Raw genomic sequence first — 18,283 nt, forward strand, 5'->3', positions numbered from 1 at the left:
AGGGGTTTTTCACATTCAAAAATCACCACAGTTTTCTTTTAAGGGTTGGTTTATATGTAAGGGTAGGGTAAGGTCATGTAATAAGCATTTTTTTACACTATTAAATACATTACACCTATAGAGAGTCCTCATAAATCACAAAAACCTGTGTGTCTTTGTGTTTTTGTCCATCTTTGCTGCAGGCATTGAGACTGATGATGATAAATCAGGAGATGGAGACAGCGATTTCACCATCAGAGGTCGTCTGATGTCTCTGGTGGAGAAGGTGACGTACCTGAAGAAGAAAATGACAGATCTTCCAAAGAAGAAGAAGTCAAAGAAGCCCAGTGAGTTCCTGCGGTGAGTCTGTGTGGATGTTGTGAGATCTGAGAGCGGTCACTGATGCTGTCTGCTGTCCTGCAGGTACACTCCAGCAGCTGATCTCTGAGACGATGGTCCGCTGGGCTCAGGAGTCTGTCATCGAGGACCCAGAGCTGGTTCGGGCCATGTTCGTGCTGCTCCACCGGCAGTATGACGGCATTGGGGGTCAGGTGCGAGCGCTGCCCAAAACCTACACAATCAACGCTGTTTCTGTGGAGGACACCATCAGCCTGCTGGCGTCTCTGGGTCAGATTCGCTCGCTGCTCAGTGTCAGGATGGGCCGCGAGGAGGAGAAACTCATGATCCATGGGCTCAGGTGACCCACAATCCCCTGCAACAGGCAGCTAGGGTTATGCTTTAACCCTTGTGTGCTGTCAGGGTGTTTTAATCCTATTATACGTCTTAATTTGGCCACAATTTTCTCTGATTTTGACACATATTTTGGGAAAATGCTTTGAACATTTTTAAAAATTCAACAATACAGTGCGGGCAATTTTACAAGCTTTTCCTTATGTTAGTGGCTGTTTTTAACCCATTGACTTGCATTAAATTAATATTTGAGATGACATTTTGAGAAACGATACATTTTTTGATTGCAAAGCCAAGACAGTATATAGTAATGCATGAAATCCCTGTTTGTCCGAAGAGCGTTTGTCTGAAATGGAAAGCTATCTATTGACCTCTGACCCCCCCCCCCCCCCCTGTGTCTGGTCTGCAGTGACATCATGAATAATAAGGTGTTTTACCAGCATCCAAACCTGATGCGGGCGCTGGGCATGCATGAGACCGTCATGGAGGTGATGGTGAATGTTCTGGGTGGAGGAGAGTCCAAGGTGAACACTCACTGACATCTGTGTGTGTGTATACCTTTGTATGTAGCTTTTTGAAGCGAATAATCTATCTGTCACTCTGGGTCAACTACTGTTTTTTTGTTTTCAAGAAAAACAAACATCAGCAGGGTTTCTCCAGGATGGGTGAACATTAGCATTGATTGGGGAGGTCTCCTGGTTTGAATTGATTATTCAAACATCCATTGGCGTTGCCTGCTGAAACAAAAACAGATTTACATCATTTTAACTATTGTATTATTCCTTCAGACTGAGTGATCATAAGGATGTCCACATGATTTTATAGTTCATAGTTTAGCATACAAGACTTTTGGCTTTGTTTCTTTGATTTTCTCCTAAACATACTAATCACACATTATTTATGGTCATTAATTCATTCATTCATTTTGTGCCACTTTTCCGGGGCTGGGTTGCGGGGGCAGCAGTATTAGGAGAGAACCCCAGACTTCCCTCTCCCAAGACAATTCCTCCAGCTCCTCCGGGGGGATCCCGAGGCGTTTCCAGGCCAGCCGAGTGACATAGTCCATCCAGCGTGTCCTAAGTCTTCCCCTAGTCCTCCTCCCGGTGGGACATGCCTGGAACACCTCCCTAGGTAGACATCCAGGAGGCATCCGAAACAGATAGCAGAGCCACTTCAGCTGACGTCTCTCGATGTGGAGGAGCAGCGGCTCTACTCTGAGCTCCTCCCGGGTGTCCGAGCTCCTCACCCTATCTATAAGAGTGCGCCCTGCAACCCTTTGAAAGAAAACTCATTTCGGCTGCTTGTATCCGAGATCTTGTCCTTTCAGTCGTGACCCAAAGCTCATGACCATAGGTGACAGTAGGAACGTTGATTGACTGGTAAATCGAGAGCTTTGCCTTTCGGCTCAGCTCCTTCTTCACTACAACGGACCGGTACATTGACCACATTACTGCTGCCACTGCATCGATCCGCCTGTCAATCTCACGCTCCATCCTTCCCTCACTTGTAAACAAAACCCCGAGATACTTAAACTCTTCCACCTGGGGTAAGGACTTTCCTCCAACCTAGAGATGGCAAGCCACCTTTTTTCCGGTGGAGCACCATAGCCTCGGACTTGGAGGTGCTGATTTTCATGCCAGCCGCATCACACTCGGCAGCAAACCGCCCCAGTGCAAGCTGAAGGTCCATGTCTGATGAAGCCAACAGAACAACATTGTCTTCGAATAACAGAGATAAAATCCTGTGGTCATCGATACAGTCAAGCCTAAATTATTCATGCACCTGGCAAACTCTGAGCCTAAGTTACTTTTATCCAACCAGCAAGTATCTTTTTACTAGAAATGACATCCAAACATCCTTAGAGCCCCAATCACCACAGACCCCAGAGGGTTAATCATCCGTCAAATGGTCTCCTATGTAAAGCTTTACTAATAATATCAGATTAATCTTTCCCTCAGTTCAACATCAGTGTCAGTTAAGTTTATTTGCTGCTTTTCAACTGAAACTTTCTTCTTTAGAGTGAAAATCACAATAATTTATTAATAATGGATGTGCCTTTGAATATCATTTCAATTCAGGAGATCACGTTTCCTAAGATGGTGGCGAACTGCTGCCGGTTCCTGTGCTACTTCTGTCGGATCAGCCGTCAGAATCAGAAGGCCATGTTCGATCATCTGAGTTACCTGCTGGAGAACAGCAGCGTGGGCCTCGGTAAGTCACCTGGAGCTCAGAGAAGCTGTGTCTGTCTGCTACACTCTTTAACCGTGTGTGTGTGTTTTCTGTAGCGTCTCCATCCATGAGAGGCTCCACTCCGCTGGATGTGGCCGCTGCGTCTGTGATGGACAATAATGAACTGGCTCTGGCGCTGAGAGAACCAGACCTCGAGAAGGTGCGACTGACTGTCTGTCTCCTCTGAAAATGTGATGGATTTATACAGGATGTTAAACAGTGGCTGTGATATGTACGTGTGTGTGTGGTTGCAGAATTTTAATCTAGTGCTTTCATAATAATTCATCTTACCGAACAGTTTTCATTTAAACTCAATGTTATGTCCGTGCAATGTTACAGTGTTTAACCAGTCTGCATTTAAATGCTGTGTTCCATTCAGAATGGCTCATCCCTATGCCCTAATCCCTTTTAAGGCTTTACTCTATGAAGGGATGAAGGGTGTAGGGGTCAAAAAAGGTTTCTGTTTGGAACGCATTTCTACTTTTGGTTTTCACTCTGAAGTGCCCTTCGAAGCGCGATGTATCTCGTTTGGAACTTACTGAGTGTATTCCAGCAAGTCATTCAAGTCAAGACTGAATGAACTGTTTTGAACAAATCTGAATGAATGATTCAGTGACAAAGTTAGACACTTGGCGCAAGGGTAGTTGCTAAACATAAAGCTCTACTGGGGCATGCCCCCCACCCCCCAACCCCCCTCCCACCAAAAAATAAAAAATAAAATAAATAAATAAATAAATTAAAAATATTGTTATTATTGTTATTATATAATTACTATTCGAAATAAATAACAGAAGTTAATCCTAAATGTAACTGGCAAACAAAGACATAACTGGAGTGATGCTAAGATCATTTAAGAATTCTTTTGCATGAATAATAATTACATTTGAATGAAATTCTATAGAATACAAAAAGAGGTTTTATAGAATTATCTGTTGTTTTAGACTTGACACATGGGAGAGAATTAGGTTTATTAAGTCTTATCTCCCTGACTCGTCATCCCTCCTTTTTACTTCAAACAAAAACTCTATCAGGAGACATGCTTCTGGAGCCAAAGAGACAAAGAGTTTCAGTCGATATCATTTTCGCTCAAGAAAATGTCTACAGTACAGCTGTACGGGTCCCTTACATATCATATGAGAAGCACTTCTCACAATTCAGATGCTTTATACACATAAATACTGTATAAATGTTCATTACTAACCTTTCTATGAACATGATTTGTTTATAACTGCAGATCAATGCGAAATAGCCTACTGTAACGTCTGTAATTATATAAAGTAAATAAATAAATGCAGCATATATGAACACATACAGACCCTTACAATCTACGATATGTTACCAACTACAGAAAAACTACACACAGCAGACATTTAGTTCTTGTTTAGGTTAAAAAAACAACACAAAATCTAGCCTACAGTCAGTGAAAACCTCTCAGCCGTGTGTGTAATCTTCAGCAGCTCATGTAGCCTCTGTTAGACAGTAATTCCATCATTCTGAGTTCATAATAGTCCAAAAGTTGATAATAATAGTTTGTTCACGTTTGCTGAAAAAATAATGTGGCTTCTCCTTTGTTTTTTCGCTTCACTCTCGTGTTTGTCAGCTTCTGACAGGATCAGGTTTCAAAAGCACGTCAATGATCAAGCGCACGTTATTATCATCAGCTCAAGAAGTTTGTTATTTCAAATATAGACGCGCGGAGAGCGCAAACAAGAAAGCGAAACCGCTCACGCTTCAGACTAGCTCGTAAAAAACTAAGGGGCACAGGGTAAATTTGCTTTTCTTTTTGGCTTTGTGGCTGTTCATCAAGACGACGACAAGGTTTGCTTGAGGTCAACCACGACTCATTATTATATGCATTTATAACGTTGTAATCTCTCGGCTGTGTATTTTAAGCATGGCGGGTTTTTATGTTTTCATTCTGGCTTGTTGCATAACCAAATGACATATCTCTGTAAACCAATAGCGTTCAGCTGCGACTCTAGCTCCACCTTTTGGTACCCTTTCTTCTGTTTGGTACCCTTTCGAAAGTGTGCCGAAAAAGTGGTACGGTACGGTTCAGTACGCCTTTTGACAGTGGAAACGGCAATAAAAGCGTACCAAACCAAACCGTACCGTACCACTCAGTGGAAATGGGCAATAAGATCACTATCATATCATTAAAACTGTAGTTTTGTCAACTTGCAAAACTCACTGCGTGCCATCACCTCCACATAATAGGCTGGTACGCCGGTTTCACAACGCCTGAGCAGCATGTACTATTTTCATTGTGCATGTTAACAAAGGGACTCGCACCCACCGGGAGAAGAGCAGGGGTCCAGTAGGAGCAGTGTATGAGGTGTGCGGGTATGATTTTCTGATTAAACTACTTTGCTGTCGCCAGCATTGGTTCGCTTGCACATAGAGAATAACATCCGGGATTACCACTCTTTATACACACTTTGCATATGAAGTAAATCATATCTTAAAGCTTTTACTGGGGCACTGGCAATTTTTCCTGAGGCACATGCCCCAGTAAATTAGGTCTAGCGACGCCCCTGCTTGGCGCCAGTTTTTGATTCATTTTACTGTTTTTTTTTATTTTTATTTTTTATACAAATAATGCAATATTCTATCATTTGGAGTTCATTGAAATGAATATAGGCTACCTTTAAGATAAAAGATCACACTTTTAAGTAAATGAGATTTAAGAGTAAATTACAGTATTTCAATATTGATAGTGTTTTTGGTGTAAACATAAAATATGTTCCTTAGATGCTATACTAGAAAATGCTATAATAGCATGTGATATAATATGAGGAGGAGTGCATATTATAATGTAAATATGCAAGTTACCACAGTTGTGAAGTGCTCCAAAGGTTTGAAAATGCACCTAGAAAGTGATTGAAAAGTGCTTTTGAAAAGGAGTAAGACCCCTGTGTGTGTGTGTGTGTGTGTGTGTCAGGTGGTGCAGTATCTGGCCGGCTGTGGTCTTCAGAGCTGTGTGATGCTGATGTCTAAAGGATATCCCGACATCGGCTGGAATCCGGTGGAGGGTGAACGATACCTGGACTTCCTTCGATTCGCTGTATTCTGTAACGGTATGTACTCTGACTGCTCTCCTGGGGATAACCGTAACATTGGGCTTCATTTTTATTATACGCTTTTTTTTTTAGAAACATTTAACATGTACTAACGGAAAAAAAATACAAAATAATAAAAAAAATAATAGTGAAGCAAATAATAAAAATTACAATTACAAGTATATGAATAGATAAATGCATGCGCATGCACATACAATATAAAGGTATCAAAACAATGGGACATTTTAAGCGGGTGATACAAATAGCTTTCTCTGATCTGTATCTTAAATATGAATCATTTAAAATTACTTATCATAAATATACATTTGACCACCCCATAATGTAGACAGTGCAAGTGTTCACAAGACACTTTTCTTTTAAAATAATGGTTTGTATCTACATGAAGTATAATAGTACAATTAGACACATTGTATAGTTTGACCTAGAGTATGCTCTGAAATAGCTAATCAGAGGTTACTGTAGGTCAGAATACACTAAATATCCCGCACCAGGGGTCACCAACATGGTGCCCACGGGCAACAGGTAGCCCACGAGGATTACATGAGTTGCCCACAGGCCTGTTCTAAAAATAGCTCACCATTGCACCACACACCAGTAAACTGAATCTGGTATTTTTTGGAGCTATTCTTTTTAAATGACACCTGCATTGCTGTAAAATATGTTAATGACATTAAGGTATATATTTATAATATATATAAATATAAATAAATATATATATATATATATATATATATATATATATATATATATATATATATATTTATTTATATATATATATATATATAAAAACTATTTCAGACAAATAAATTGTTGCATATGGATATTTCTGTTTCTTACCTTGTTGAATCATTGTTGAGAACTATTGTGAGAAATCATTAACAGGATGAGTGTCTTCACATAGATGAATATCATTAATCATTAATAATAACAACATGTTATTAAAAGTAAATTGAGAAAAATTGTTATTTAAGAAGTGTGTATCAAACTGGTAGCCCTTCACAATAATTGGTACCCAAGAAGTAGCTCTCAGTTTCAAAAAGGTTGGTGACCCCTGTCCCACACTGAAAACTTAAGTATGTTTTATTAATAAATTAGATGTCATTTAAACAAATACATCAGTTTGATTCACTAAATTATGTATTTTCCAAACTAACATACCTGAAAAAGTTGCAACACAAGATTTGTCAACAACTCCGCGAAAGTTACGCAGGTCGGCGCCTGGCACCCCCCCCCCCCAACCCCCCAAACAATAAAAATAAAATCGTGAATATATAGTTTGCACCTTGGTTATGTGGACGAAAGATTTGTATCAGCTTTCTTCAAAAAGGGATTCCATGTTTTGAAAAGCTTATCGGGCTGACATTGTTTGTTGTTGAGTTTGTTGTTGTTGTTCTTTCTCAGGCGAGAGTGTGGAGGAGAATGCTAATGTGGTGGTGCGGCTCCTGATTCGCCGGCCGGAGTGTTTTGGCCCCGCCCTGCGTGGAGAAGGTGGAAACGGCCTGCTGGCGGCCATTGAGGAAGCCATAAAGATCTCTGAGGATCCCAGCAGAGACGGACCATCGCCAACCACAGAGGAGAGCAGGACGCTGTACGCTAAAACAGTGGTCCCCAACCTTTTTCTAATTGCGGACTGGTCAACGCTTGACAATTTTACTGCGGACCGGGGGGGTTGAAATAATAATAATAATAAACGTGAATCCACTGTGTACTCATATGGAACTTTATTAGCACATTGCTCCAACATAACAATGCTATTATAACATTAGGAAGTAATAACTTTATTAACACACTGCTCCAACAATATAACATATTATAAGATCAAAAACTGTCCGTAACGCTAAATCAGTGGGAGCCCTGACCTTGTTTCTTTGCAACAAGATGGTCCCATCTGGGGGTAATGGCAGACAAAAGCCCCTTTCACACATACAGACCTTTCCGGAAGATTACCGGCAATTTTCGGAAAGGTGTGTATGTGTGAACAGGGCCTTTTTGAAAATACCGGTAAATTCGTTCTGGCTGTTTTCCAGAAAGAGAAGTTGTAACATTACCGGTAATTTGCCGGAATGCTGCGCTGTGTGAATGCAGAAGGAAGATTGCTGAAAGAGTGCGTGCACGTCTAGAACGTGCTGATGTGAGACGTCTGCTTTAGCCAATCAGAACAGTCAGACGCATTCACGTCTGCGCGGTTTATGAAAATAAAAGCCTTAGAATATTTTTCCAGACACATTCAGCTGCTAGAAATTAGTCAGATAACGTTTATATGTTCATTTTAATGCCAACCATGTAAATAAATATCGATAAGATGCTTATGATAAGCCGTTGTTTGTTTACCTTCAAGCCCGTGAAACAGCCCGTGAGCGCCTGCAAACACACATATCATGCAAGTCCAATATGCCTCTGTTCACACGCCGTCCCCACAAATCCATTTTGGCTTTAAATGCAGCTACTTTATCTGCCAACTTAAAGATAATTAATTCTTGTGCGGCCTGGTACTGATTGATCCACGGACTGGTACCGGTCCGCGGTCCGGGGGTTGGGGACCACAGCGCTAAAACACACACACATTTCCTTTTTGAGATGGAACAAAGAATTTGATTATATAATTTTATCATTTAAAAAGAAAAAAAAAACAACAGCAGACAGTGGGAGGAAATCCTTGAAAATAGACATCATCCATAGAATGCATGCACCAGATCATTGTTTTACAACGGTTCATTTAAGATAATTAGAAATGAGGGAATATGTACTGTAGATGGGGCAAACCAGGGTCAAGTTATCTGCCCTGCCCTTTAATTCTTAGATTTTTTGTCTTGTTTCTAGTCCAAATATCTAAATATCCTTAAATCAAGAAACATTTTATTGACAAGCAAAAAATATAGTCTTGTTTTCAGAAATAATATGGCAAAATTGTGTAAGTTTTTTCTTAAAACAAGCTAAATGATCTGCCTTTTTCCTTTTGACATAAGGTTATTTTGTTTACCTGATTGGTAGATTATCTGTGATCAGCACTGAGTTATATGTGGAGTGTGGCTGATTTAATCTGTCTCTTTCAGGAATGATGTGATGGAGGAAGAGGAAGACGACACCATTCACATGGGAAACGCCATCATGACCTTCTATGCTGCCCTGATCGACCTGTTGGGCCGCTGCGCTCCAGAGATGCATGTGAGTGTGTGCGTATATGTGTGTGTGTATCATCTTCTCCATCACATGTGCACAGGGTTCATTCAGGTTGTGAAATTTTTGAAATATTATGAGACTTTAAAAGGTCCATTCCAGATATTAAATTAAGACATTTTAAGTTATCAGAAATTATTATATTATATATTTAAAAATTAGTTCATTCATTTTCCTTCGGCTCAGTCCCTTTATTCATCAGGGGTTGCTTCAGCGGAATGAACCACCAACTATTCCGGCATATGTTTTGCACAGTGGATGTCCTTCCAGCTGCAACTCAGCTTTGGAAAACACCTATACACACTCATTCACACAAACACTTATACATACACTGCGACCAATATAGGTAATCAAATCCCCTATGAGCATATATATATATATATATATATATATATATATATATATATATATATATATATATATATATATAGCATTCCCTATATATGTTTGGATGTGGGGGAAACCGGATCACCCAGAGGAAGCCCACGCCAACATGCAAACTCTAAACAACTGGCCCTGCCGGGACTGGAACCAGCAACCTTTTTGCTGTGAGGCGACAGTGCTAACCACTGAGCCATCATGTCGCCTATATTTAAAATGGATTATTTTTGTAAATTTGACTTCCATTTATCAGAATGTTGTTATTATATACTATATAATAGAACAGAATGTTGTTATATATTACTATACTGTGTTTTTTACTGTGTTGTGTTCCATGCCTGGTTTGCTTTGTTTATTTATATTTAGGATATTTTAAGAAATTCCATCGTTCAGAAAAACAAACCTTTTTTTGTCTTTCATTTAAAGATCATTAAAGTCTTTTTCAGTTATTAAAATACACTTTCATACATAAATAATACCATAAATATTACATAATACTATTTAAAACCATAAATAATATTTATGGTTTTATATAGTTATCATAAGTCAAACGACAAATAAAAAAGTTTAGTTTTTATCTGATTAATCGATTCATTGAAAAATAATTAAAAAAATAAAATAATCAACCAACTATTTGAACATCAAAATAATCATTAGCTGCAGTTTACAACATCAAGCAATTGATCTTACATGAAAAATAAGGTAGAGAGGTCTTGGAAATTCAGCTTTCATTCAATAAAAAGTCAGATATCAAGCAGTTGTTAATCTTACATGAAAAATAAGGCAAGGCAAGGCAAACTTTATTTATAGGGCACAATTTTATACAGCCGTAGTTGATCCAAAGTGCTTTACAATGAGATAAAATATTTAACAAAATAAAAAAATTAAACTAGTATTAAAAATGTAAGAAAAGGAAATATATATGTATCTATGTAATACTAAAATACAGTATAGAAACTAGATTATTAAAGTTCGTCGAGACAAACTTTAGGCTGGCTTGAGTAAGTCTGTTGGAAATAGTTTGTTTAGTTTAAACAGTTTAAAAAGTATGAAAAGATGATAGATAGATAGATAGATAGATAGATAGATAGATAGACAGACAGACAGACAGACAGACAGACAGACAGACAGACAGACAGACAGACAGACAGACAGACAGACAGACAGACAGACAGACAGACAGACAGACAGACAGACAGACAGACAGACAGATAGATAGATAGATAGATAGATAGATAGATAGATAGATAGATAGATAGATAGATAGATAGATAGATAGATAATGCTCACCCATAAGTATGATAGTCTGATGGAAAGCTATGAGGTCGCAAAGTTTGATCTAATGTTAAGCCAATGACAGTCTTTTGCAATGGAAGTCTATGGGACAGTTGTTGCTAGGGTGCAGTATCTGGTAGTTAGGGTGTGGCTAGAAAGTTAAAAGCTCATCAGTTATTGGCAGTTTGGTAGTCTGAGTTAAATGAGCTCAGTCATTAGTCAGTATGACAGTCTGATGCAGAGTTATGAGCTCACAAAGTTTGGTCCCATGTAAAGTCAATGACAGTCTTTTGAATGGAAGTCTATGGGACAGTTTCTAGGGTCCAAAAGTGGTTGCTAGGGCATGGCTAGAAGGTTTAAAGGTGATTAGTCATTGGCAGTGGGATAGTCTGAGATAAATGAGCTCAGTTAGAAGCATGTGTGACAGTCTGACGCAGAGTTATGAGGTCACAAAGTTTGATCCAATGTTAAGTCTATGGGATTTTTTTAGTCTCAGAAGAAGAAGAATATATAAAAAAAATAAGTTTAAATAGGATTTCAGTAGTCTGGCTTGTTTCTCAAGCCAGCCTAATTACATGTATGAGTCACTCAAAGGCAAGGGAGTAAAAATACGTCTTCAAGTTAGATTTAAAAGTATTCAAGGATGGAGAAATCCTGATGTTCAACAGGAGACTGTTCCAGAGCCTTGGGGCCGCAACACAGAAAGCTCGATCACCTTTTTATTGGCGGCGAGACCGGGGGATCGACAAAAGAAAATGATCATGACCTTAATGGTCTACAAGCTGAATATGGCTTAATAAGTTTACTGACGTTGGCCGGGGCAGAATTGTGCAAAACTTTATATGTAAAAAGAAGGATTTTAAAATCAACTCTGAATTTTATAGGAAGCCAGTGTAGTGAGGCGAGGACAGGGGAGATGTGATCTCTTTTCTTAGTTCCTGTTATCAATCTGGCGGCTGCATTTTGGACCAACTGTAACCGAGAGAGTGTTGACTGGGGTAGACCAATGTACAAGGAGTTGCAGTAGTCCAACCGAGAGGAGATTAAAGCATGGGTTACAGTTTCTAAATCTTTTTTTAGAAAGAAATGGTTTAACTTTTGCCACCAATCTAAGCTGGAAAAAGCTGCTCTTTACAACTGCATTTACATGCTTGTCAAACTGCAAAAATGGGTCAAAAACTACTCCGAGATTCTTGGCATGACTGCGCAGATTACTACTTAGAAATCCTAGCTGAGGTTTAATTGAATTGTTGGTAGCAGCAGGACCTAATAAGAGCACTTCTGTTTTATTCTCATTTAGTTGCTCATTTATTTGGTCATCCAAGTCTTAATGTCGGTTAGGCATGAGAAAAGCTGTTCTAATGATACATCTTTTCCTAGTTTAATAGGAAAATATAGTTGGAGGTCGTCAGCATGGCAGTGGTAGTTTATGTTATGTTTATGGAGTATTGCGCTTAAAGGAAGCATATAAAGAGAAAATAAAAAAGGGCCAAGAATGGATCCTTGTGGAACACCACAATAAATGGATTTAGGTGGTGAAGTAAACGATCCAATATTTACAGAAAAAGATCTCCCCTTTAGATAAGAGGAGAACCTATGTAATAAAATAAGGTGGAGAAGTCTTGGAAATTCAGCTCTTATTCAGTGTACAGTCAGGGAATTTGAAATTTGGCTTAGAGTATAACCCTGTGTACATACATCTGATGTGATCTACTGTATTTATGCCTCACGATTTCCCCTCGGGCAGCTGATTCACGCAGGAAAGGGTGAAGCCATCCGTATCCGAGCCATCCTGCGCTCTCTGATTCCTATTGAGGATCTGGTGGGAGTGATCAGCATCCCGTTCCTGATGCCCACGCTGGCTAAAGGTCTGATTCACTACAGTGCAACACCAGAGCTGTGTTCATCTTCAGTTTTACAGTCCATCACCAAACACAGTGTACTGTGCAAATAAACAACAAGCAGTGATGCCACTCTGTTTACTAGTCTAATTCACAGATATTTTCACAATGCACAATGTTTCAAAGGGGCTTTACTGAAAAGACTATTTTTCTCTTATTTGTGTGTGTGTGTGTGTGTCCAGACGGCTCTGTGATCGAGCCTGACATGTCAGCAGGATTCTGTCCTGATCACAAAGCAGCCATGGTTCTGTTTCTGGACCGGGTTTACGGCATCGAAGACCAGAACTTCCTCCTGCACCTTCTGGAAGTGGGTTTCCTGCCTGACCTCAGAGCCGCCGCCTCATTGGACACGGTGAGTCACATGACTGCTCAGTGAGTTTGTGGCTGTATCCAAAATCGCCCCCTATACCCTCATTCCCTACTCCTTACTTTAGTCCACTAATAAAGTCCGCTTAGAGAGGAGTGAATGTAAATAAGTGAGAGTGTTGAAGCACAAAGAATTCAATCAATCCATTATTGGTATTCTCTAGCGCTTGAGTGTACATACAGTGGGTTTTATATTCATTGTTGCAATGCATTGTGGGATTGATTCAGTGCACTTCGGAATGTCCACTATAGTTTTGGACACACTATTTAAGGGTATAGGGGGTGATTGTGGATGCAGCCTGTATGTTATGATGCTGACCTTTGACCTGTGTGACCTTGCACCCTAGGCGGCTCTGAGTGCCACAGACATGGCCTTGGCTCTGAACCGGTATCTGTGTACAGCCGTGCTGCCGCTGCTCACTAAATGTGCTCCTCTGTTTGCGGGAACGGAGCCGTTCGCATCTCTCATCGACTCTCTGCTGCACACCGTCTACCGGCTGTCCAAAGGCTGCTGTCTCACCAAAGCTCAGAGAGACGCCATCGAGGAGTGTCTGCTGGCCGTCTGCGGGTGAGACACGTCCAGAATCACATTCACACACTTGTATTATACAAAACACAGCCTTCAAAGTCTTCCTCAGATGAAGTGTAATGATTATTAGAGCAGTGATAAAACAGAAACCTACATTGGCGGAGAGAGCTTAATGTGCTGCAATAAAAAACACACAAAAAAAACACATGCAATTGCAAAAAACACAGGCAAATTAAGAAAAGATCCTCCTCCGTTTGACAGCATATGTGATGCAAATGCTCACAACGCAAACAAATAAAGAAAACACGTTGCATTTACTCAAAACACAAAGAAACTAGGACAATGCCTGCATTTTCCCACAACACATGCAAACTTTTTGTGCATTTTTCAAGGAGACCCTAAAACGTGACTGACCCGGCTATGTAGGTTATGGTAATTGAGGCTAATAATCTACAAAAGACAAGGGAATGGTGCAATCAGGATGTTTAATTAAACAAAAAACACACCTTTCAAAGATCAGCTACAGCAGGGCTATTCAATTAGTTTGTCATGGGGGCCGGTTCATGAAAAAGATCCCAAACGAAGGGCCGGAAAGATATGACTTGCTATATGAGTGATGACACAACAGCATATAAGAGCCCATATGCTGTATATTTTTGCTCCTTAAGACACAAATGTTGGCTTTTTCTACATTAAAATGTTAATATATTGTATTTTAAAAATAACTACATAATATTACTGCATTGTACAATAGACTTTAAAAAAAAAAACATTCAAATGTTGTATTTCAGAGCACAACAAAAGCAGTGCATTGCTGAAGTAGGCTTCTTCTAAATTCAGACACATTCATATGTTTGAACTGCATAACAATTAGGCATGCAACAATTCTAGATTTTGTTTGTACGCTTATAGTCTGAAGAATAATCATGCTTTCACTGTTTTTACGTGTAATGTAAATTCAAGCTTTATATTAGGTATGTAGCTATTTAGATTAACTGTTATTGCCATCTGCATTCATGCATTCATAATCATTTAATAATAATTTGTCTAACATATCTTTTGTTTACATTGCACTGAAAGGTACCCACAACTCTCACCGTGAGATGTTATCTACGTGCGCCCAAAAAGACGCAAGTGCGTCGCTCTGCTGGCACCCGCGTATTGTCATATATTCTTACATTAGAAATAACAAACCTGCAAGCGGAAAAGACGTGATATGGGTATGGCCGCTGCTATAGTTAATCCTGTGTGCATGCGTATTAACCTCGGTATACTCGTTCCGTGCAACAGAAATGCGGCTTAGAGAAGACTTTACGATTAATAAACTGTGATGAATTAAAGCGCAGTTAATAGTGAAATCAGCTAATCGTTGCATCCCTATTAACAATATCAGTGCATTGAACACATAGCCTTCTCTACAAACATGTTTTCGGCTGCCAGCACCACTTGCTTATGATGACTCGCGCTCTGTGCAGCCTTTAACTGCAGCTCGTGCTGTTATTGAACAGAAGCACGTAACTTCAAAACTATAGTGGCCGTTTGTCGACTGAACTAAATTTATTTTTGATGTCTTGGTCACACTGTTTGGAGGGCCGGAACAAAGTGCCTCGGGGGCCGGATTCAGCCCGTGGGGTGCCAATTGAATAGCCCTGACCTACAGTTTCATTTGGGTCCCCTTTGAAACATTTCCATTGTGTTCTGTGCTGTTTGCATTGTTGTGAGAAAATGCAGAGCGTTTTCTTGATGTATTTGCGCTGTAAGAAAATGCAACACATTTGTTGTTAAACTGATAAAGATCTTTTCTAAATTTGCTGGTGTGTTTTTGTAATTGCATGTGTTTTCTTAAATTCCAGCACATTAAGCTCTCTTGTAGCTCTCACTGTAGAAACCCCCAAAAATCTACAGTTGAAGTCAGATTTATTAGCCCTCTGTTTATTTTTTCCCCAATTTCTGTTTAACAGAAAGCAGATTTTTTCAGCACATTTCTAATTATAATAGTTTAATAACTCATCTCCAATAACTGATTTATTTTATCTTTGTCATGATGACAGTAAATAATATTAGACTAGATATTCTTCAAGACACTTCTATACAGCTTAAAGTGACATTTAGGGCCTACTCACACTATGCCATCCGTACTGTGGCCAGGCCCGTTTCCCGGATCATTTGAGAAGTGTGAGTGCTCTGAATTGGGCTCAAGCACGGTTCACTTGAGCTTTGGTGCGGTACGCTTGTAGTGTGAGTGCAAAACGCACCAAAGCCCGAAACTGAAAGCGAGACGTGACTTTTAAGGGACTGTTTCATATGGATTTATTAATAATTCTTACTGTTCAGTGAACGCAAACTGCCGTAGTTTATTAAAGAGGCAAACCTCTCACTGCACGACAGCTGCACCTTCAGCAAACCTTCTAATTCCTGCAAGACGAGAGCTTTATGATTATGAGCGCCAAAAGTGGCGGATCTGTTCGGCGAAATATCTGACTGCGTGTCACCGCATCTCTAAGGACTGTTTGGCGAAATATTTGACGGCATATCAAACGACTGAAACGATATAACTAGAGAAATCTCCACTGTGCTGCTGAGAGAGAGAGCGCTTCTCACTGAACAGCGCAGCAGCGATGACGTAAGTGTGCAGAGGCCCGATTGTGGTGTGAGTGCTGGCCGTCGGGGGAGACGGGAGGGGGGACAAGCGTGCTTTGGCCCGGTTCGAGGCAACTGTACCTAGTGTGAGTACGGCCTTAAAGGCTTAACTAGGTTAATTAGGTTAACTAGGCAGATTAGGGTAATTAGGCAAGTTATTGTATAAACATGGTTTGTTTTGTAGATTATCAGAAAAAAAGCTTAAAGCGGCTAATAATATTGACCTTAAAATGGCTTTAAAAATATTAAAAACTGCTTTTATTCTAGCCAAAATAAAACAAATAAGACTTTCTCCAGAAGAAAAAATATTATCAGACATACTGAGAACATTTTCTTGCTCTGTTAAAATTCTTTTTTTTTTTTAAAAATCTAAAAAATTCAAAGGGGATTTAATAATTCTGCCTTCAACTGTGTGTCAATAAATTTAATCAAGAATTTTGAACCTGGCTTCATCCAGTGTTTGGATTTTTTTTTTTTAGAAATGTATGCAAATTTAGTTGAGCTGCATGATATTGAAAAATCTGACATTGCAATATTTAGTTTTTGTGTGATCATAAATATTGCTTTATGAATAAAATCGTACACAGTGTAACATCAATGCGTAAACTATATAGAGTGCTAGCATATTTCATTACAGATTACAGACATTGAAAGTCAAGGAATTTGACATTTTTGAGGCAAAGAAAATTGTCAGGTGTTTTATTTTCTTTATTTTAAGTGTACTTTTCATTTATGAAAATGTCTTTTTTCTGGACCGCGTTTTCAAATGTTTCACATTTTATAAAATTTGCAATTTTTTCAGGGCCAACACAACAGTTTGTTTTGTTTTTTGTTCATTAAAGGTGATGGAAGTTGATCTTTTTAGTCAATGAATGTCAAGGAAAAGTCAGTGAGTTTGACATTTGCCTTAGAGAATCAGAATCAAATCTGAATGAGCTTTGTTCAAGGAGTATTTGTCACGGTCGTGGTGGGGAAAAGGGAAAAAGGAGCGAGGACTCAAGTGCAGGAAAAATGGGAATTTATTCAATAATAAAAATAAAAATAAAAGGCAAAACAAAACTACCCCGAGGGGGAAAACATAACTATAAAACAAACACTCAAACAAACTTGGATGGGCAGGCAGGACAAACAGGACTAGATAGCACACGACATGGAAATAACGACGACGAACTGACAAAGGACTGAAAACATGAGGGGGATTATAAAAGCAAAAAGTAAATTGACACACAGGTGAACATGACAAACTAATAATGAGTAAACAAGGAGGGTGGGACTAGACAATAGACGGGAGAGAGCACGACACAGAGAGAGACAATACAAGCCATGCGCTCACATAACACAACACTCAAGCACACGAGAAAAGCACGTGACCACAATGTAAACACAGAGCCACGTGCTTTGACAAAAGACGCAAGACACGAGCACACGATGAATGAAAACACTCACCGTGCGCTCACACACACGCAGCGTGCATGCTTCATCCCAGCGCCGACCAAAACCGAAACCAACAAGACTGAGACGCTGGGAATGAAACACCATGCTGCTGACAGATGAAAACACAAACACGAGTACAAGAGCGCACGCGTCTGAGGGACGCAGAGCACGCGCGCGGCTGCATCAAGCAGGAGCGCGCACACTCTGCGTACACCCACGACGGCGCGCGCGCACACAGAGACAGAAACAGGACCAGACATGGGTGGTGTCCGAGCTCTGCCACCAAAACAAGAATTTACAAGACCAGAGTGGCAGAACCCTGACAGTATTAGCAAACACAAAAGGGATTTTTGGTGGTTTACTGGAGCTCAGAGTACAGAAAGGACATTACAATGAGTAAACAAATTATTTGCATACATCTACAATACTGTAGAATTAAGAACGTGACAAAAAGCATTAGAAAATGTTGAACTAGGATCAAAAAACTTGGTCACTTTATTTTGATCTGTTTGTTGCCTATAAGTTACATGCCAACTAATTCTCATTAGATTATAAGTAGACTGTTAGGTTGGGGTTAGTGTAAATTGACTTGTACTTGCTAA

General features: G+C 39.7%; 1 protein-coding gene and 1 long non-coding RNA gene across 5 annotated transcripts in view; one reads left to right on the forward strand and one right to left on the reverse strand.

Moving 5' to 3' along the window:
- The window catches only part of ryr2a (ryanodine receptor 2a (cardiac)), a 282,516-nt gene that overhangs the window by 148,542 nt on the left and 115,691 nt on the right, over window positions 1-18,283 (forward strand). For all 4 annotated transcript variants that reach the window (XM_087277000.1, XM_087277001.1, XM_087277002.1 and 1 more), the window contains 11 exons: window positions 183-326; window positions 403-676; window positions 1,079-1,193; window positions 2,748-2,880; window positions 2,955-3,058; window positions 5,840-5,975; window positions 7,380-7,566; window positions 9,032-9,143; window positions 12,559-12,679; window positions 12,895-13,064; window positions 13,426-13,646. In XM_087277000.1, coding sequence (XP_087133126.1) covers window positions 183-326; window positions 403-676; window positions 1,079-1,193; window positions 2,748-2,880; window positions 2,955-3,058; window positions 5,840-5,975; window positions 7,380-7,566; window positions 9,032-9,143; window positions 12,559-12,679; window positions 12,895-13,064; window positions 13,426-13,646 — 1,717 coding nt within the window. The remainder of the gene's footprint in view (window positions 1-182; window positions 327-402; window positions 677-1,078; window positions 1,194-2,747; window positions 2,881-2,954; window positions 3,059-5,839; window positions 5,976-7,379; window positions 7,567-9,031; window positions 9,144-12,558; window positions 12,680-12,894; window positions 13,065-13,425; window positions 13,647-18,283) is intronic.
- On the reverse strand, window positions 12,661-16,606 carry LOC141376891 (uncharacterized). The gene is made up of 3 exons (XR_015504758.1): window positions 15,488-16,606; window positions 15,262-15,409; window positions 12,661-14,127 (listed from the first exon to the last, which is right to left on the reverse strand). It is a non-coding gene; the product is annotated as an uncharacterized LOC141376891 (long non-coding RNA).

The sequence above is a fragment of the Danio rerio genome, chromosome 12 (assembly GCF_052040795.2).
Source record: "Danio rerio strain M-AB ecotype USA chromosome 12, GRCz13ab, whole genome shotgun sequence".
In the NCBI taxonomy this organism is placed as follows: Eukaryota; Metazoa; Chordata; class Actinopteri; order Cypriniformes; family Danionidae; genus Danio; species Danio rerio.